The 21,530-nt window shown below is 37.7% G+C and overlaps 1 protein-coding gene across 1 annotated transcript in view; it reads right to left on the bottom strand.

Moving 5' to 3' along the window:
* The window catches only part of SMYD3 (SET and MYND domain containing 3), a 362,837-nt gene that overhangs the window by 66,741 nt on the left and 274,566 nt on the right, over window positions 1–21,530 (bottom strand). The window contains exons 6-8 of the mRNA XM_030448635.1: window positions 12,786–12,853; window positions 10,360–10,462; window positions 4,310–4,420 (exon numbers count right to left, since the gene is read on the bottom strand). Of these exons, the coding sequence (XP_030304495.1) occupies window positions 4,310–4,420; window positions 10,360–10,462; window positions 12,786–12,853 (282 nt within the window). The remainder of the gene's footprint in view (window positions 1–4,309; window positions 4,421–10,359; window positions 10,463–12,785; window positions 12,854–21,530) is intronic.

The following is a 21,530-nucleotide window of genomic DNA, read 5'->3' on the forward strand; positions in this document are numbered from 1 at the left end:
TATAAACCTGTCAGAGGTACAATGAGATGAAGACTATAATAGCAATATCTTAAAAGTACTGGCAATCATAAAATATTCTGAGTGACTTTTAGAAAGACTTTTTTTTTCCTTCTTTTAGTTAATGATTTTTTTTCAACTTCAGCCAAAATCACTTAAAAACACCATTTTGATTTGTAGATAATGCCACTTAATTTGGCATTAGCCATACGGCCAAAATGTTCACCTTAATCTCATTTTAATCAGTTCACAGGGATGTGTTAGCACTCACTACTCTTCCGCTTGATCAGTTGCTATAATACTGACCACTATGTTATGACCACTGACAAAAGCATCTGGCATTGAGGCCTGGGAACAAAATATTATTTGAGATCCAGAGACCCAGCTATTTGCCATTTTTTGCATTTTTTATTTTCTCATTCCTGATGACAGTTATTCACCTGGATTTTTTCATGGCAGTGCTCACAGTTGATAGGCAGATAAAAATCTACTCTTGCAGAATTATGTAAGCTAGAATGGTGAGAGTACCTTAACACAATACTCTGTGATTGCAGATGCAACCACTAGCTGAGTTTAATCCATTTTAGCAGAAATAATAGTGATGAAGGAGAGAATCTGGCTTTAGGATGCATTTGTCTACTGCAGCAGCCAGAAACAAATGCTTAAAGAGATCTGCATAAACAAATTTTACCAAAAATCTGGAACTTCTTGTGCTGAATCTACAGAGTTGCAACTGCGCTCTGCTATCCATGTCAGGTAGCACAGAAACATAATCGTGTGACTCTATTTCATGTTAACCACTACTTCACTGAGCAATGTAACTTATCTCACCCCACTTGATCCATCTAAAGTGAGGATATTTACTTGACATTCCTTTAACCTGTCCTTAAAAACATTCCTTTAAGATTCCTTTAAAAGTCCATTCCAGTTTTCATAGATTTCTACTGCAATACTATGAACAAGCTGCTTGTCTTTTCTTTAGGTGTGAAGGGAGGCTAGGAACTGGCTTAGACTGGATGCCTAACTGAAGTTTGATGAAATTAGTAGCTTTTGGTTGGCTAAATCTGTTATTTGTTCATGTAAAAGTCTCTGAGGTTAAATATGAAACCACAAGGTGATGGAAACTGCATAAAGCACACAACTAAACCACTTCAAGGACGTTCCACTTCAAGGAATTTTTTCCATTAAAACAAATCCAGCATTTAAACCCAAAAGACCTTAAAAAATGCAGCATCTTTCTTTACTATCATTTGGATGACAGAATAATCATCAAGTGCCATCTGCATGCTGCGTTTAGGGAAACTGAGCAAAACAGTTTCACAGAACATTCACAGAAATGGCCCTTGATTAGGCAGACTGTTCTGGTTTCTAGCAAAAAAATCTGTTCAGCTCCAGTTGAAATGGTTGCTCCACAATAATTATGAAAAATAAGGGCATGGTCTTAGAAAACACAAAGTTTGATTCTGAATAAAATGAATTACCCAGATCACTTACAAAGTCAGTAACTGACCTGAGAACAGAAACTTGATACCATCTTCATTCTTCACCTGAGCATGTAAGACTTCAGAAAATATAGCAGGGGACATGAATTTCACCCAGCCAATTCTATGATTCTATGATTCTATTTATAAGAAACTTGCGAAGTATTTTTATAAATATGATTAAATAAGCATACATGCAACTAAGTACTAATACATAAAAGGTTTATATGCCCTTCATACAAATTTTAACGCATATTTCCCACAGGATACTAAGGATCACTTTTCAAAGATTACAAAAGATGTGGAATAAAAGCTACAATGCAAATTACCTGACTCTATGTTTTACTGTAAACTGATGTATGCATCTCAGGAGTGATTCCTCTACTTTCACTGGTCCCTAGGATGTACTCAGCACCTGGCAGACACACTCAGCAAGACTGGAACTTGAAAGTAAAAAGAAGCTACAATCTCTGTGTTTGTTAGGAAAAGGATTCTAGCTTTGTTGATGAGGTGACCACAACCAAAAAAATTCCATAAAGAAATTCCTAGCCAAACTGCAATTTGCATTTTACCCATAACAAAGACTTATGAGGTGGTTTGCTGTTGACTGAGGCATTGCCGTTGCAAAGCAAGGTTGTAATATGGGAATTTACTGCCAGCTGATTTACCGAATAACAGTTCTGAAATTGCCACCTCTGATGACCCAAAGTTGTCTATTCTGTAGACAAAGACTTTGCCTTTTAAAAATTTTGCAAGATGCCTTGGAAATTTGTCTCAGTATCATGGGAAGTGCAGCAGGACTATTACTGAATAGTTTTTCCAAGTCAAATCCAGTCATTCTGTAATATGAAAAAACAGAATTCCCTCAAATATTATCTCCCACGGGAGATGCAGTGTTATATGCCTCTCAGCTTGCCAACAGTGACTGAGATCAATGGAAAAAAACAAAATCTGTTTGCAAGTTGTTCATGTAAACAGTTGTATTTCTAAAATCTCTGTCACAGAGAAATGAAATGTAGTACTATGACAGCTGCTGCTGATTATATTTAATCATCCTCGACTGAGGCTGAGGATGATTGCATCAACAGACCAAGCAGACAAATGGTTCTTAGCCCTTCACAGACCTCATTACATGGTAGCAATGAGGACACTACAGAACTTCAGAATGCAGTCACAAAGACCTTTCCAAGCATTTTGCAGGATCATCCCCACAGGGAATTTTGCCAGCGGGCAAAAAGATCTACAGAAGATTAATTCAAACCACAGGTAATAATTTCAAAGAGAAAAAAATGAATTAATTTAAACCTATGTATTATACTACCGTTTTCATTGATATATACATACAAAATTTGACTACAGCATTTTTTGATGTTGTGTTGACTCTTCCAGTGAAGTGTACTCCGTCCTGTGGATTTTGTTTCTCAAAACATTCCAGATGCTGAATGGTCTTTACACCACTTATCTACCTTTTCACAAACTGTTAAGCGATCCTGAAAGACTCTTCAGATTGCTTTATTTTTCTTACTCGTCACTGCATCTGTGGCAATGCCATTCCCCAAAACTAATCTAAGATTTCATGGCACTTGAGTGAACATCTTGAAAAGAAACATAAAAAGAGGTCTCCCCTTCCCTTCACTGCTTTTGAGTAGCATGGCAGCAATCTTTGTCAGGCACAGAATGCCAACGACTTTTGCACAAGGACAGGAAGTAATTTAGCATTATGCCATAAGCCTGAAACTATCCTGTGTTCTCTTTCTTCTGAACTGCTTACAGATGAATCAAAGGACACATTATGTATTCAATGGGTGTACTTTGGCTTGAACAAAAACACACACACAGAGGAGTTTAAAATGTTGTGGGTTTTTCCTTTTTTTTCTTTTTTCTTTTTTTTTCTTTACAGCACTTATTTCATTAATCATATCATGCTTCTTGGAATCACACTTTAATCAATACCTTTCTTACCATTGCTAAGCTACTGGGAACACATTTCATTTAGCTATGGCACATGACTCACCCAAACAGGCATTTGTAAAAAGAAAAACAAATGTACATACAACTTGAGAGACAAATTGCATAAACTGCTATGAAGCCAGACTCATTTTGCATATTCCATTTAATGTCTCATCAGGCTTAGAGCCAAAGTTATTCTGGCCAGACTGTACAAATATGAAGCAACCCAGAATATAATTACACCAGGCTAAGATGAACCCTAGTAAAAGGTCATTTTATTTATTACAACCACAGACCTATTTCTCCGAGAATTTGTGAGAGAGAGTATAAAAGTTACAGCCACGTAAGGAGGCTCTACACTCTCTCTTAACAATTGCTGAGTATGTCTGGTTGTCCTTGAAAATTCCTTATGCAGGTGTTTGTCAGAATTCATTTAACATTATTATGAGGATAAGCAGAAACTTCCTTTAACATTAGACAAGTGACTTGAGTTATAGTTTCAAGTTGATTCTCTTACATAGAAAAATAATAATAAAATCCATTCCTTTCAGCTTAAAGTCATGTCAACTCTCATTTTCAGAGGTTCCTGAATCTCAAAATGATCTGAATCACATCTTGAAACAGAAAGTGGTTCCTAGCTTTATGAACAATGCATATTTAGCAAGAAATTCTTCTTACCACATTGTCAACATTTCTTGCTTTTCTCCCTTTCGTGGCTGCCTTTCATAGCAACATATACAGCACTGAGGGCAGAGGTAATTTTGTTCTCCAATCTAGCCATTCATAAAGCACAAGGTAAGTATTATGTAAAGAAAGGGAACCTGCTGAGAGGCCTTGAAAAATTCTATTTCATTGGCAAGAAATTACTTCATTCAACCTACCTTTTCTTGATTCTGGCAGAGAAGACAGTCACACTGAAAGCAATACTGGCGCATCAGCTGCTTTTGGCGTTCACTGGTGGGCATCAGGGATTCAATATAGCTGATGGTGAGCTGTGTGTGGTACATACAAACGCAGAGTTATGTTTTACAAAAATTCCATATTAGGTGTATGTACAGCTAAGGCAATGTTTTTGGATACAACATTTTTCCATAATAAAATTAAATTTTATTTCAACAGATGATTTCCTAGTGTCAACTGTCAACTGAAGGATGAAAAAAAGACCAAAACAAATTTCCATGGAGGAATGCTTTTTTGCATTTCCAAACCAATACTGGTTGAAATTATTAATTATCACTATTTCAATTTTTCATCCTCGGAACAAGAGAGTGAGAAAAGAGAGAAAAAAGAGAGTGAGGAGAGAGAGAGAGATGAGGCAGGGGTATGGATTGGGAGGAAAGGGGGAGGGAAGAGAAGAGAAAAAAAACTTAGTATCTGCAATTCCCCTGCATGAAATCTCATTCTGAGTTGTTCTAAGGCTTATTTGTGTAGCACTGGCATTATACAACAACTTATCTCAAAAAATTTTGTCTTTCTTGCAAATATATGTTTTAGCCTAAGGAAAGCTCCTCTTACATCACACCCATCTTCATTATGTTTGTGATGTGTCCTTTGTGACCAAGAAAGCACAAAAGGATTGCAGTCAAGTTTTTGAAACCATTGAGAAGAAAACTTATTAGAATTGTAAAAGAAAATGCTTAAATTTGTGTCATTTTCAAATCCTCATGCTGTACAGAGTGAATTCCAATCAATTACCGGGAAGTCTGTAGTTTTTTCACTTTGATGCCTTCCAGCAGGAATTTTACAGGGCTAACCATTTGTAGAGTTCTTCAAATGTTTAAAGTGCTGCACAGGCACAAACTAATGATAAGGGTTAAAAAATAACAACAACAGCCCACCTCAAACCAGCATCCACTCATCATTCTATAGAGTGATTATACTACACACGCAACACTCCAGAGAGATCAGGGCTAAAAAAAAATCAGGTCACATTATTTCATCCTGAGCCTAGGCACTTCAACTAATTGGTAGAATTTTCACATGCTTCTCAGTTAAATCATGAGAGTCCACTCAAAGAAATTACAGGAAAACCTGACCAATTTGTAGTAATGACTATAAAATCTATTGCCAGAACCTGCAATTTTCAAATTAGCAAGCATTCTAATTAAATGAGCAATTAACAAGCAACTGAAACAATACTTTTTTTTTTTCATTTATTATTACAGTGTAATTTGATTATATATGGAAGGAGGACTGTATTAAAAGATTACTGAGATGACAAAGTCAAGCACTTAAAGTAATCATAAGCAGAAAGCCTGCAGAAAAAAATAAATATGGTCCTGTAATTGAAGACTAATAGTATAATTAATGGAAGAGACATATTAAAGTTGCACTGATAATGTAAAGTTAGAAAACATGAGAACTTTGTTAGGTTTTGCATTCTATATAGCTTTGTTTCTCCCAGTTTGTGGGTGTCTCAGTGGAGAGGGGATTAGTTTCACCATTGCTGGTTCACAACAGAACACTATACCAATCATTCATACAGGAGCTGCCAGCTTCCCTCTGAGCTTTTTGTGGTGAATGGATAGAAATTGTTTTGCCTATTTTTTTCCCACTCTTTTCTCCCAAGCCTTTCTGCCCCGTTTTCTCACATCTGTCCCTCTATCATTTTCCAGTCTTTACCTCCACAACCAGTTACCTATAAACCTGGTTTCCAGCCTGGTTCTAGCTTGTTACATACTCATTTTTGGTACAACGGGGTGATTTTATCTTCCTGACAGTCCCAGATTTGTCCTTCTGCCTTCCCTGCATGCTTCAGCTTCATGGTCTTTGTTGCCCTACTCTGGTTTCTCAGTCATCTTCAGTGACCCCACAAACTTTGTCCTTATTTCTTTCCCCAACTGCTCCTACTCCACATTTTTCCTGGTGTTGTGAGAAAGGTCTGTCTCCCTTCCTTCCCACAGAGCAGTTTCCAGTCAAGCTGTAGTACTAACTTCTTCCTTCAGCCATTCCAAACCCATTTCCCTCTCCCATCAACAACCCTCTGATTTTCATGTCTGCAGCTGTCAGATCTTTCCTGTCAAAATCATTCTGCTCACTGGCTCTTATCACCTATACAAAAATCATTGCTTGTGATGTCCTCTGGGGCTTTAGGTTCAGGTGAAATCCAGCAATAAAAGGGATTTAATCAAGTTCAGGAACAGTCCAAAACAACAGAAATATTGATGGGAAAATTATTCATGTGAGATTAGTCTATTCTTTGCTAAAAGTCAATGGTCTAAACCCTACCATTACTGTTAAACCCATCATTAGGCAGGCTTCAATTATACTGCAAAATAAAACCATAGCCAACACTGAACATGCTTTATCTAGAGGCTACATCACTTTCTGTCTTCCTTTTTGGCTTTTTTTGTGGGTTGTTTTTTTGGTTTTTTTTAAGACCAGTAACTTCTTTTTCAGAGCTTACCAAGCAGCTGTGGATATGAGCAGTCCCATAACAACCTGCTCTGGATTGGTGCATATAACTGGGCAGAAGGAGAAAGAGGACAAGATTTGTCACATCGATATTTCCTTTTAGTGTTTTAAAAACTAAGGGTTTCTCTTGCTGTCAGAGGCCCTAGTCCAAATTCCCAGACCTGCTAAAAGAAACCCATAAGTGAAAAAAACTGGCAGACTGAGTGGGAAAATTTAGAATATTTAGAAACATGACCAACCTAACAGTGACTAAGTCTATAGTAATCATTTAATCATTTAAACATAAAAATTCTGTATTCCAGTCTCTCTCCTACACTTGTTTTAATTTTGGATCCCTTCATTAGATGCAAGGCTCATTTAACTTTGACATATTTCGGAAATATGCCTATTTATCAAAGGTTGCCTTAATGGTATTTGCATGCGGGATGTATGGTATTAATTAAAACATTATTTTAGCTGACCAAAGCTTCCCTCTTTATTGCAGTGCTTATGAAGAATGCAGTAGTTTCCCCATGAACTAGAGAATATATATTTATTAACATTTATGAAGGGAGGGAATTATTTAACAGCCATGAGACTTATTGATTCTCAAGACTTCCTCCTTAGAAATGCAGCACTGCCTGAGCTCTGCTTCCCACTCCAACACAGAAGCTTACAGTTTTTGTAACAGGCTGTAAGCTACAAAATTTCTGGACAGCAGATTCTGAAGAATTCTAAAATTGATTATTTTAATGCAAACGGCAGGGAAAAAAAGTGAGTCCTCTTGTTTCTGCAGTCATGGATCTCAGGGTCATAGGGAGGGTTTCAGACAAAAAATCTCTGAAACAGAGTCATGTAAGTGGTGAACTGTCAGTGTTCTTCCTGTTTTGACATACCTAATCAAAATGCCTTCTAAGGCAAGGAAAAATTTGGTTTAAAAAATGGAATGTGACAAAACATAAAGTGTCACATATATGCACATATAAAACTTCTCACAGAATTATACTAATGAAAATATTACAAATTTGCTTGAAATCTCTCATGAAGATAAGAGTTCATTCCTGGTCATCTGAAACTATGACACGCATTTAGCCTTTATTTTAAGAAATATTTGCTTTGTTAGAGTACAGTCTGCTGTTTCTGCAGAAAGATGCAATTTTTCTCTAATGAAGTCTGAAGGTGATGGAAGCTACACATCCATTTTGGAGCAGAACTGGCCCTCAGCTAATACATCCTGGCTCTCAGTAGGACTCACTGATTTGAGCATGCACTGAACTAACCAGAGCTGTGCAACTTCTAACTGGAGAACAGGCTAAATAGCTCATGTTTTACTACGAAATAATAGGTGGACACTAAAATTTAGGAAAAATTAATTGAAATAATTGCCCATATCTTATTGCTGTTTAAAGTGGTTTCTTTAGAGTAGAGAAATGATTAAGACCTCTTCCGAGGAGGCTGCTTTTTGAGAAAGTAAATTACTGATGGCCTACCTTATCACTGTAGGAGCCCTGCTTCAAGACTGTCAAAGCTATCTTTACCACAAAAATGGCTACATTTTTTGCATATAATTAGTGATTAGTTTTTCAAATATACAGCACCATCAAATTTCACACTTTGCTACTATAAGGATTCAGGCAACTATTCTGTTTCAGGAGTCCTAATTCTCTACTGCCTGAGATACATTTTGGTCTTCGGATTTGAACAAATTTCAAAGGCCAAACAGAAATTCAGTTAAAAATCACTAAATGCCACATGCCTTCCTGTCAAAAATATGCAAAGCCAAAAAAATGCCTAGACATGAAACTAAAACTAAACCGAAACAACTTCCATGACATTAAAACTTTTTTAGGGTTTGCATGCCTTCTATCACTGACTTGATAAATATAATTATTTTCTACAGCATGAGCACTGTAAAAGTGTGGCTGGTGCATTAACATTACTCCTGAATAAATCTGCATTACACCACAGCAGCTACATCCAATATAATGATATCCCCCATTTTACAACCAGTATCAGGTTTACTGGTGCCTCTCTCTTATTACAATTGTGAGATGACCTCTCTGTACCTCCATTTTCCCTGTGATCATAGGTGGTCAACAACCCTTCAATATTAATAAATTTGTGTAGTCCTCTGATCTAAAGCACTAGAAATGTGCAAAAAATATTTTTACTGCTCACTCACCTAGTGAACACATCATACTGTACTGGTTGATAATTTCCTGGCAAAGGTCCAGAAGCCCTAACAAGTTTGTTCCTGTATGGATAGTAAAGTCATCATCCTACTAATCTAAGAATGATTTGCTACTTAACTTCTCATTTCTAATAAACTTTAATGCTTGCTTACTTTCTATTAATTATTACATAAGGGATCTAATTCTATCTAAACCTACTGTAAGTTTGAGCAGGATATGGCAGGTTTTCTACCGCTCATAATTATTTTTCTTCTTGCCTCATGACTTGAAACTATGTTCTTCACCTCAGAACACTCTACTCATTCAGAAAACCCTACCAGACTTCTCCCTAGCCTGCACTTTCTTTCCCATTAGCTCAGAAATATAAGTAAAAGCTCAACTCAGAATAGGTGATGTGGTTTCGCATACGTGGGCATTTAAATTCAGCACATGGCTATTAGGAAAACTGTGCTAACCTGTGCTGCAGGCAAGCAGTAAGTCAGCATGGAAAAAAGTTGTACCAAAGCTACCACACAATGCAAAATGAAAAGTGGTAGCAGTTGTTTCAGAGGAAAACACTTTAGAGGGAGGAAGAGATACCACTTCTAAATTAGAATACAAATGCCCTTGATCTTCACAGTTTTAAGCACAGGCTTGAGACATATTTATATTAGGGCATGATTTTTAAATGCTAGGACTGCATAGGTCACTGGTGCATGTAAAGTTACATATATACACACCTTTGCAGGCCTTAGTAAGCAAATTCCTAATTGCTTTTCTGAAAGAGACATTTACTTTGAAATGTTTACCTTGCCACAAATGATTGTTTTCAAAGTGGTACAAATGCTGTCATAAAAAAAAAAAAAGCTGAGATTACATTTGATCAAATCAGAAATCTCCTAAAAATGGTATGTTGAAGTTTTTTATAGTGAAATAGAAAAGAAAATAAACATTGCCTTGCTACTTTCACTGTCAACGAAAGGTTTACAACAGTAGGGTTGCAGCCTGACAAAATTCTTACTGTCACAATAACTTAGTGAACACTGCATTCCACACAGAAATATTGTAAATGTTTCCATCAGGGTAAAAACGGTCAAATACAAACAAAATGAAGTTCCTAGAGGAGGAAAGGAGGAAAAAAAAAAAATATCAGCAGTGCTAGTGATTTATGGGAAGTAATGATTACAGGGCCCAGGCAGTGTGAAGGGATGATTCTATTTATCATTTCCCCCCTGATAGCTATGTGCTAGAAAGTGGCATCAATATATCATCAAAATATTAAGCTGGTGGCCCTGCAGTCTGGAATTTATTTAGGGAGATGTCATTGTTGCAGGTGTCTCTGACGGAAGGGAGGACAAGTTAATTACCTCTTCCCCAGTCTGGATCTCTCGGACGGAGCGAAGTAAAAGCTGGTATCCTTCAAAAACAATCACACAGTTTGGGTCACAGCTGTGGTTCAGCAAAGACATGCTGTGAGGGGTGGTCGACAGGGAAAAAAGAGAGAGAAATAACTTTACAAAGGTGCCTCCACTGCCATTCCCTTTTAATCATTTAGAAGTAGTTAATATGATCGTATTTAAAGTATCAAGCAATTAAGTTATGAAACAAATAAAATCCCAGTGTATAAGCTGCTCTTGGCTAGGGGAAGAAAATGAATGCTTAGAAGATTTATATTAATTGCTTAGTAGGAGCCCTCCCTGGATGTTTTTATTTGTTTTTGCCTTCTGTGTACTCAGGGTGGGAGGAAGGCGATGGCCTCCCAGGGACTTTCCAAGAGGCCTGACACGGGGGAGATGGCAAAGCAGGCAAGCAGGGAACCAGGGAACCTGGAGAGTTCACAGCAAAAGGTGAGTGCCTTGGGGCAATATTTTATCCCTGCAACTCTCCTCAGTTTTAGGGCACTGAGCTTATGGGTTACCCTGATTATCAGTGGAACCACAGCTCAGTGGGGCCCATAACCAACGTCTACTTTGTATCAGGTCAATAAGGTAGTATACTGTGTTCTAAAACAACAGTACTTGATGTGTACAATTTAAAGAGAGAGATGCAGCCATTGCCTGTTTTACACATATTTCAGTTCAGCCTCTGATGCTGTGGTGTGTGACAGCAGAAGCACAGCTGACTGGGGAGCTGCTGCACCCCAAAGAGACACACACGCTGGTGGATCTCCTGACACAAACATGCTCTGCCTTCTTCTTTAAAGACAGCTGTTAAAAACAACATCAGCAAGATCTGCTTTTGAGTCCCATGCTTTATTAGATGAGAAACAACTGACTGCACAGCCAACATCAGTCCCATGGAACATGTAGGGCTCATGGCTCCTCTCCTGTGGGAACAAACTACTGAAATTTTGGCATCATCAGGCTGCAAGGATTTTTGGCTTATCCAGCTCCTGGCTGCCTTTATTTGCTTTCTTTATCTGCTTGATTCAGCAATTCAAAATCCCACCTGTTGCAGGTAAAATAGAGGATGTTTTTTAGTGTCAGAGCTCTGCACCAAACCATGTTTACTCAGTTCTTGACTATTAAAGGAGGTGACTCTTTTCCTATCCCTTTAGGCTCAATAAAATACCTGTGATTCATCCCCACATGAACCCAGTAATGTACACTGGGAGAAAGTATCCAGGTTCCCTTCTTGTGAGATCCCTGGGTGTACTCACAAAGCTGCTGGCAAGGAGATGCAGAGAAGGACAACAAATTTTGTCTACTTTAAAATATATTGGGATGATGAAGCTCTTTTAATCAAATTTCACCTGATTGAAACATTAGTGGGTTTGATGAAAATTTCATCTGGAAGCATATGAATTCCTTAAATTGCTCTGAATGGACATGGGAAAGAGCCTCTTGAGTCCCTTGGCAGTGCCTTAGCACAGAACACAGCCACTTTCTTCACAGTCAGAGGCATTTTTCAACCAAGAGAAAACATTTCACTACTACTAATGCTCCAAAATAATGTTCCATTTTTCCTAAGTATATGAAAGGATTTGTTTCTACTCCGCTATGAAATCAAAGACTCTTCTGTACTTTTCATAACACTAATTTCCATGTCCTCCTAACTGCCTTTCCAGTACCTTTACTACAAGGCAGTTCTCAAGATATTAAGATTCCTGAGTCAAATCTTACACTTCTGACATTAGCAGAAAAAGAAACAACAGTGACAGGCCCACCGAGGTATTAAAAACATAATTCAAACATGCATTAGCAAAAAAATTGAGATGGTAAGATGTAATTTTGAATTATACATACTAATTTTCCACATTAATAATTACGGGTAACTAATTCTTTGAAGGGAAAACCTTCCCTGTACACACTCCTTACCTAATACAAATAAAAATAATTCAAATATTAACATCCATCTCTCAAGGGGCTTATCTTTTCACCTTACTGGTTTCTTAGTTATGGTAATTTACTAATATATGTGTTCAATCATCTTATAATTGCCAGTTCAGAAGGCTCTTAGCTGTAAAAAATCTGTATTTTAAAGCAATGCTTCATGCTTCCTTCTACTAATCCCAGTCACACATTCTTGATGTCAACATTTATTCTTACTTAGAAACAATCTAACAGCTCCATAAAAATAAAATATAAAGACATTTCTTATTTAAACTGTTTTAACTCTTAGGACTAAGAATGTTTTTAACTTGATCATAGTTTTTATTCTCCTTTAATTTATTTGCATTTCCCAATTTTTCATTTGGATGTATTACCTGCTGCTTGATGGCCCCTTACAGCTACCTAGGTAAGAAGAAAAAAAAATCACATAGATTTTGCCTGTGAATGTGAATCCACAGTACCTGGGATACAGGCCAACACCAACATCCTGCATCTCTCCATTACTGATGGTGAAACAGTTACAGGTCAGCTGTAAAAACAAGGGAAAAAATCCAGGATTACCAGAATAATTTGGAAACCCTGTACTCAAGTGAAAAAAAACTTTCAAAATAAAATGAAGGGGCAATTGGTAACTGGATGGGAAACATTCAAGCCCAACACTGGTGCTCTTTCATTTCAGTGCAATCACATCTGGGACACACTCTCCTGTAAAAACGCAGTCAATTAAAAGCAGAAACTTTAGTATCCTGTCAAAATGTGGGGTTAAACACATGCAGAGGCCCTGCTTTCCTGTCCAGAGGGGAAAAAAAGCCAAAGCACTCTACACAGAGGCTCGGAAGCTCAGAGACAACACAGCAGATGACAATGACTGCTGATGGAGTGACTGTTTCCATGAAGAGACTGTGCTGCTACCAGGCTGTCACAGCACCTTTTAACAAGCACCAGTGGAGCCCAAAGAACATACATGGAACAGTTCTGATGGAGCAGCCTTGACTGTGGCAACCTGGTAGAGGCATAAATAAATGACTGTGAAACTGCAGATCTTTTCATGTTATGGGTTTTTTTGTCTGCATGTTAAAGATCCTACAACGGAGCATGTTCAAATTGCCATTCAAGAGAACTGCAACTTTTCCTTTAACCTCAAATATTCAGATTGATGCTGTAGTCTCCCTCATGCAATCACACAAAACTAAAGTGTTTTTAGAAAGAGTGGAGAAGAATGGAAGTGGTTGCAAGTATACAGCCCTACCCCAAGCTAGATGGTTAAAGTTTCTTAGTGTTCAACTCCAAGACAGATCAGCACATTGGAAATAATTAGCAAGTAACATTTTCATAGCCTTAAAAGAGAAACAGGATCCAATTCCTTTTTTTTTTAAATATCTAGTTTTATAAGAAGTGGTTTTGTGTTTGGTTTTTGTTTGGTTGGGCTTTTTTAAAATTTTTTTTCCCTGACAATCTACTGGTCAGTTATCAACAAGGTACTAATAAAATACTTTATGTAGAAAACCACTGCATTATACTGCATAAACACGGAAAGTCCCAGGTTTGTTCTATTTAATATTAGATTACTAATATTCATTCTTCTTAAAAGAGAAAACAAGTTAAGTTCATCACTCTCTTCAACTCCCTGAAAGGAGGTCGGAGCCAGGGGGGGGGTTGGGCTCTTTTCCCAGGCAACTCTCAGCAAGACAAGAGGGCACAAAGGGTCTCAAGTTGTGCCAGGGGAGGTTTAGGTTGGAGATTAGAAAGAATTTCTTTCTGGAGAGAGTGATCAGCCATTGGAATGGGCTGCCCAGGGAAGTAGTGGATTCTCTGTGTCTGGAGATATTTCAAAAGAGCCTGGATGTGGCACTGACTGCCATGGGCTGGGAACTGCAGTGGCAGTGGATCAAGGGTTGGACTTGATGATCTCTGAGGTCCCTTCCAACCCAGCCAATTCTATGATTCTATGATTCTGTGATTTGGCAAATATGAAAATGAGATTTGAAAATTGCACTTTTACCAAGGGAGCAATTGTCCAGAACAGGAAGTGCACACCTCTATTTTAAAGATGTACTCATTTAAGAGTGTATCTCATCCTACAAATTGACAAATTCTAATTTGTGAGAGCACTAACCGTAAGATGAAAACAAAAACCTCTTTCTAAATTTCTCATAAATTCTAACAGAAGTTAACATTAACAAACGTATATGCAGTAGGAAATGGTTTGGTTTGTTTATTTTTGTTTGTTTGCTTTCCTGTTTTTTGTTGTTTTCTGTTGGGGTTTTTTTAATGGTTAGACAATACTTTGATTAGTCTATTATTTATGTTACTCATCCAAATATTCCTTAACATTTACCAGAAGCATCTGTCTTCAACAGCAAAACTGTTTCTTTCCTGCTGGCTTTGAATATAACATGTCAGACAACTTCCAAGCAAAGATTAGCCATTTAAAGTGGCAATTATCCTGGGTCTAAAAATATTGATTCTGAAATTTATTGAACAAAATGCCTTCCAGGTAAAAGAGACAGAAAGTCAGTTTATGGGAACCATAGCTCTCTTTAATGGCTCGTGAAGTATCAGAAGTCTAACACCTCGTAGAATTAAATGAGCTTAGAACTAAACATCCTCTTGCTTGCAAATCTCCTTTTATTACCATAAAACTGTTTATATTAACAATACTGAATTTTGATCACTGTAGAGTTATAGAAACTGCTTCATCCTTTTCTGTCTAAAGGTACTTAATCTATTATGTGAAAAGTTTCACACACAGAAGTAGCAACTTGGAATTGCTTTTTATGTCAGGGTATAACTGAAGAAAATTCTGAGATCAAGACATCAAGAGTAGTTCACTGTGAAGCACTTGTAAACCTCTCTGGTTTTGATATTTTCTCAGTATGCAGTTGCATCTCAATATACCAGTGAGGTAGTGAAACACCATCTCATTTGCGACTACTTGCAATTTTAAATATGAGACTAAGAATTCAAATTATATTAAACCGGATCTAAAAGGTATTTAAGTACACAAACACAACAGAAGTCTAAGTGGTCCTGTGAATTCTGAGCTGTGAGATTTTTCTCAAAATCCCATCAGGAGCCTAAAAACCTTCAGGTGTACTGAGGTTTGATTAATGTCTTAGGAAACAATGTCTTTTCTCCCTTTCAAACTCAGATATGAAAAAAGCAGTGATGCACATATGAAGTGTACTACATCTAACCTTTGTTATGCTTGCTTTCTGTCCTCAGAAAGGGCAGAGAGAGGAAAATGGTGATAGTGGTGTTGGAAGATCTCATCATTTACAGTGTAGAGAAATTCTGATATGACAATCCTTCACAGAGAGTTATCAGGTGGTAACAGGTGAAATCCCCATAGTCTATCAGCTGGGAGTTGGCTGGTTGTTTCCTTTTAGATTTGTTACAAAGTCTTCAAAAATCTGCCAAATCTCCTATACATTTCTGAGATTTCAATCCAAAAGCCCACCACAAGACTTCATGTTGTAGATTACAGCCCTCAAGAAACAAAATGAGGCTTTTCAATTACAGAATGCATGAGGAAAAATCCATGTCCTTGGCTTCCCATGATTCATACACTTATGTGTAGCTCAGATAACAGCTAAATCTGGAGTATCTAACACTGCTTCAGCAGAGCACAGGTCAGCTGCTTGTTCCTGAAGCAATCACTTACTGATCAAAACCTATTGGGAGTGGAAGTTATCTCCATTTCCAGGGAGAAAAAGCCAAGGCAAAACAAACAACTTCTTTCTTATGCATCACAGTATTTCTTTTATGTATCTTGGCCACTTTGCTTTCTCTTTTTTCTGCCTTAACTGACCTGCCTTACTTCTTATACTACAATCAGGTTCTGACTAGAATAAACAATTCTTAGCAATCTGGTACTTCAAGGAATACATTCTTCCTTGCAAAGGCATGGCTTTTCTCACCTCTGTCAGGAACATTAATCTCAGTTATTTAATTTGTGATGTTGTTCAGCTTGTCCCTTCTGATTCCTCTAAAAATTCCTCTCCATGAAGCTATCCCGAACTAAAACTCAATACCCACACACAGAGAGAGTGACAGATAGAGAGACAGAACGGTATACTTAGTTTGTTACACCCAAAGTAAGGAAAAATGTCCATGTTTCAGAACTTCAAAGTTGCAAAGTCACATTCCTTGCCTTTTCTAAAATTTCTGAAATAATACATCTCCCAGCATGAGAAACAAGGGAAAAATCAGGGGAGAGTCACAGACTTTTCAATCCTTCACAGTGCAAAACTTAGGAGTATCTTAGAGCTCTCAGTGCTTATCAACATAGCCTGACTGGCCATACAGTTCACTAATAATATAAAAAATCAATGCTCAGTGTTTGGGTTGGCTTCGTGGCAATAAATCCTCCAAGCTTATTTAAAAGGAACAGCTATTTCAAACATCAGAAAATAACAATATATAAACTGAAATAAAGAGATTTGTTCTTTTGAGAAAGTGCACGTCAGAGAGGTATCCTATACTAAGGTAACCCAAGTAGAAGACATAATCTTTCTCTGACTGACAAACACACAGAGAGTAAATCAACTTTTCTGACTGACCATTGTTCTCAGGCATTCTTTATCAGTAAATCACAATTACTGCAATCTGTTAAATCCTATTTCCTCTCTGAGTGACACACCAAAACTCTGTACATTTAACCTGTAAGGAGGTCTCTGTTCTCAAGATGTCTGGAGCAATCTCTGTGCCAGACCCAGAGTCTAATGGACAGCAATGAAGATTTAACTCAGTGTTTGCATTTGACAGGGTATGAAAGCTTCAGTTTGGCAACATACTGAGTTGAGTTTGGATTGAGTTCAGACCTCACTCATATCACTTTATACTATGGACTGGCATTTGGCTTAAGTAAAGCAGACTCAGGTAGCAGGGCATTCCAGATTTGAAATTTTGGAAAACCAGGACAATGAAAAAATGTCAGTAAGAGAGTAAGGGAAAGAAAACAAAACATTATTGGCTAACACTTGCTGCAGAGATCAAATTACAAATAGCAGGACTAAGAATCAATCATTTTGTCTCCATGTGTTTCTGTATGTTCCTCCAACACAGTGAGGCAGCTCTTACAACACACCCAAGAAACCCTCACAGGGACTACCAAAGGGTATATTGCACTGATAGGGTCAATATAATTTTCAGTTGTGCTATGCAGTGACCCCAGCCATCTCTGTAAATGGTGTGTCACAGCTGGTGTATTTTAACCCACCACCAGAAAGAACGCCATACCAAACACTTTTTTTTTCTTTATTTATCAATCCAGTGTAATGTAAATTAAAGACATGAAAAACCCTTTATGAGTTATTAAGTTTCTCATTCACACCAAAGCTGGCTCAGTACTCCTGGTCAATATTTAACAATGCTGCAACCAGTTATCATATTAACGGGCTTCCCAAGACACTCAAACATTTGCCATGAGGAAGGAATGGGGAGCAAATGCTATGCAAGGGGTACACTAATTTAACTGACCAAGATGTTCCCCAGAGACCTTCCAGCACCACTACATCCCATTACAGCTCTGCACTGAAAGCTCTTTCCCACTTGAGAACGAACAGATACCAGACACAGATGGCTGATACATCTTGAATCTGCTGTTGATTTCATTTGGCACTCAAAGTGCTAGAGCAACAGTGCTAAACACAGCAACAGTGCTAGACTGTAAAAGTACAGTGTGCCACAGCGCTGACAGACCTGTCAAACTCATTTTGAGTGTTTGCTACTCATGGCCACAGAGCATGACACCCAAGCTTTCAGTGCAGGCAGAGCTGCTCACTCTGAAACCTCAGCTCTGTCCACCTGACAGGGCATTGGAGAGGGAGAAAGTTAATGGGACAAGGTGGAAAGGTGTGACAAGGATGCTGGGCTGGAGGGAGCCCTGTTTCAAGGCCCATTTGCAAACTAGACCCTTGTGACTGACATATACACACTTGGATGTTTTCTAAATCAGGAACTTTGAATTGCTTTATACTTAGGACCTACTTATGAGCTCTGATAGGAATCACAGAACCAAAACCAGATGAAGGAAACATCAAAAAGATCAAAACCAACTGAGGAAAAAAAAGATTATCTGGTGCTTTGTCCTAGACTGGGAGAGGAGCCAAATTTTGCTAGAATACCAGGAAATTTGGAGAAGTTACATTTCTTTCACACCATGACTGAATCTGCAATTATTTCATTTCACTTCAAGAACAAGTCATCCCATTACTGCCTCGTGCCAAAACATCAATGTTCTGCTGAATTAGGGACTATGATTACTTCAGAGCTGGTTACAGCAAAGATGTGTATTTGCAACTGTTTTGTTAGTTCTTCATCTTAGGTCTTTGGAGATCTTTCTTGAGATCAGCTGTCAATATTTCAGGCCTCTTTTGCTGTTGTAGCACACAGAAATTTCTGATGAGTGTGCAGAACACAGGTATCCCTTGCAGAGGGCTGTCATCACCTGCAAGCCAGTAGACCAGATTTGGCCTGACATTAACAGATGATTTAATGCAAGCATACCTCAGGCATCCCCTTTTAGCACTCAGCTAAGTGGTGCAATTTTGATTGGAATGGAATGAAAATAGGTCATAGCAAATTACCTTAGGTATGTGCAACACGCAGTTACAAAGCTGAAAGTTGTAAAACTAAAGATTGAAATATAAAAAAAAAATTGCACTCATTAGGTAAAATAGCCTGAAGTTTTGTAGAATTCCCATTAAAAATTTTGTGCAACCCGCCCTAACCTTATCGCAATTTTTTCCAGTAACTCTCATGCTCCCTTTAGTGACATTCTAGCTTTTACTGAGCTCTGGAAATACTATTATTATTACCCCTTTTTGGAACAGAACTGAAATAGATGTATTTCTGGAGCAGAACCGGAGAGTGGGAACTGCAAGGCCACTAATGGATCAAATTACAGTGTTTGCAGCATTCTACATTATTAAGTGGAGTGGAATAGAGGCATGACATCCTTCTCTTCATCCTCACTTTGTTGCTGGTTACTCCACTCCTGTGAAATGGGCAGAGCCATTATTTTGATTTCAACCACAACTGCACTGAAAATAAACTGCTTGTTTAGTAAGTAAGATCAAACTTCATGGGCATCCAGAGTGGCTGACAGACTTTGCATTTGCCCGACATGTTTTGTAACAGATAGCTGTTTATCTGCTATATAATGGTATATTAAAAAAATTAATTTTGGACTTAGTATGAAAACTCAGGTTGAAATTCAGCTATGGTTGACTGGTATGTAAATCACACAGGCAAACCCAAAACATTAATTAATTAATCTTGTATAAATTCAGCTAATACAGGTGGAATAAATTACTGTCATCTCCTTCTATTATCCAAATGATTTCTTCATATCTGACTCAGAACCGCTAGGCAGCCTAAGTTAGGTGACATGAAACCTAGCTTAAATGTTTCAGTTTGCTGACTTCATTCTCACAGCTGCAATATAATTATTTCTTCTGGAGGTGTTTGCTGAACTAGATCTTTTCACTCTAAATTCTTTTCACATAGTTTACTAAAGAAGCATTGTTATTTTTATCCAGAAATAATTTTAGAAAGTGTTTCAGTTCCTTAGGTATAATTTGTTTGTTAACTTACTCCTTTCATTCAAAAAGGACATTAGTACTTCTAAAAATCAGTGGGCCAGACATTATCCTTTTGTAAATCCACCATTGGTAGTCTAAATCCCTTTCATCCCATTAAAGGCCTTCAGAACTCAGTAAGGCAATGGAAAATGTGTACTGTGTTCTATCAGGCAGCTGGCAAATGAAACATCTCCTGAGAGCAGGTCATTTAAAATCCACACAGAAGTGTAATTTGAAAATTATATGAGCTGTTGACAAAAAGCTGATGTAGAGTATCATAAATAAAATACTGTCCTTTTAAAGTTTTTTAGCACTGGATTAGCATATCCCTGCAAAGTGCATTTGAACTCAAAAAAATGCCTTCCTTCCAGAGTCAGCATATGAGAAGTGTTATCAGATGAGGTGACTGATGCTCCTGTGCCATAGCTTTCTGCAAGAGACAGGCTAGAACTGCCCCAGGCCAGTGCAAAGGAGTTGAATACCAGCAAAATATATTAAGTCCATATGACTATTAGAAGTTTAGCAGGACAAAGTAAAACTGCAAAACAAAAAACCATATATATTTAAATCTTGAAGTACTGAAATACCCAGGTGATTGCCTTAATGAGAGGTCTCTGGGGATAAAAACCCATAGCTACCTATAAAAGATACTAAAGAGATAGTTAAACCTAGACCACAATTCTAGACCCCTTTCTGACTGTGAGCAAATGTGTTGGCCAGACGGGTGAATATGACCACGTCAGAAAATAACAGGGTATGTTTATGCAGAAAATATCAGTCAAACTCCATTTCCTTCTCAGGACAAAATAGAACAGCATTAGATTCAACGTCAAGATGTGATGTGATACATAGAACATTTGCTGCTAAAGCATAATTTTAAACCTGTGTAACTGAAATATTCAGTATTCAAGGAGGTTTTTGATTTCCACAGGATGTGCATACAATTAGTATCTCTGAAAAAAATTATTTTTTTCCAACATTATATTTTTGGGCTATTTCAAGTATTGCTCTGATCAGGAAAGAGTTGAAGTAATTCAATTTTTGGAATTCCATAACATTGGCTATGTTTAGTGTCAACACAGTTCATATGCTTTTAATTACTGAGAGGCATAATTTTCATGCTGATGCCACTTGTTTCTCATTCCCATTTTTCTAGTCCAGCTTTGTTGGACAATCCCATTTGATGTCAAACCACAGTCAGTGACATCCAACACCACCAGAGAGTTTGAGAGCACAGCATACTAGATTTGACCATATTGGGAAGTGACAGGCAGTTAAGTGAGGGAAAAAAAAATATCCTGCTCTGTTCCTTTAGATCCACAGAATGTATTTGACATCTAGTATCTAAATCAGAGCACCTCAAAGATGCATTTCCCACCAGTAGGCCAGGATGGAAGATGTTGCTTGATGAGGCTCTTAATTTTTGCTCGGTTCATTAATGCCAGGATCAGACTGTGGGTACAAAGAGAAACCTCCCTTTCATATTTTGCTTGGATTCTTGTGTGACTTTTAAAAATACTACTAAAAAACAACTGCTTGAAGGGGAAACATGAACTTCTTTTGGGTGGTTATATGAGAAAAAGGCTTACAGCATCTACAATACCTGCACCCCAGAAGCTA

Source organism: Calypte anna, chromosome 3 (assembly GCF_003957555.1).
Source record: "Calypte anna isolate BGI_N300 chromosome 3, bCalAnn1_v1.p, whole genome shotgun sequence".
NCBI classification, from domain to species: Eukaryota; Metazoa; Chordata; class Aves; order Apodiformes; family Trochilidae; genus Calypte; species Calypte anna.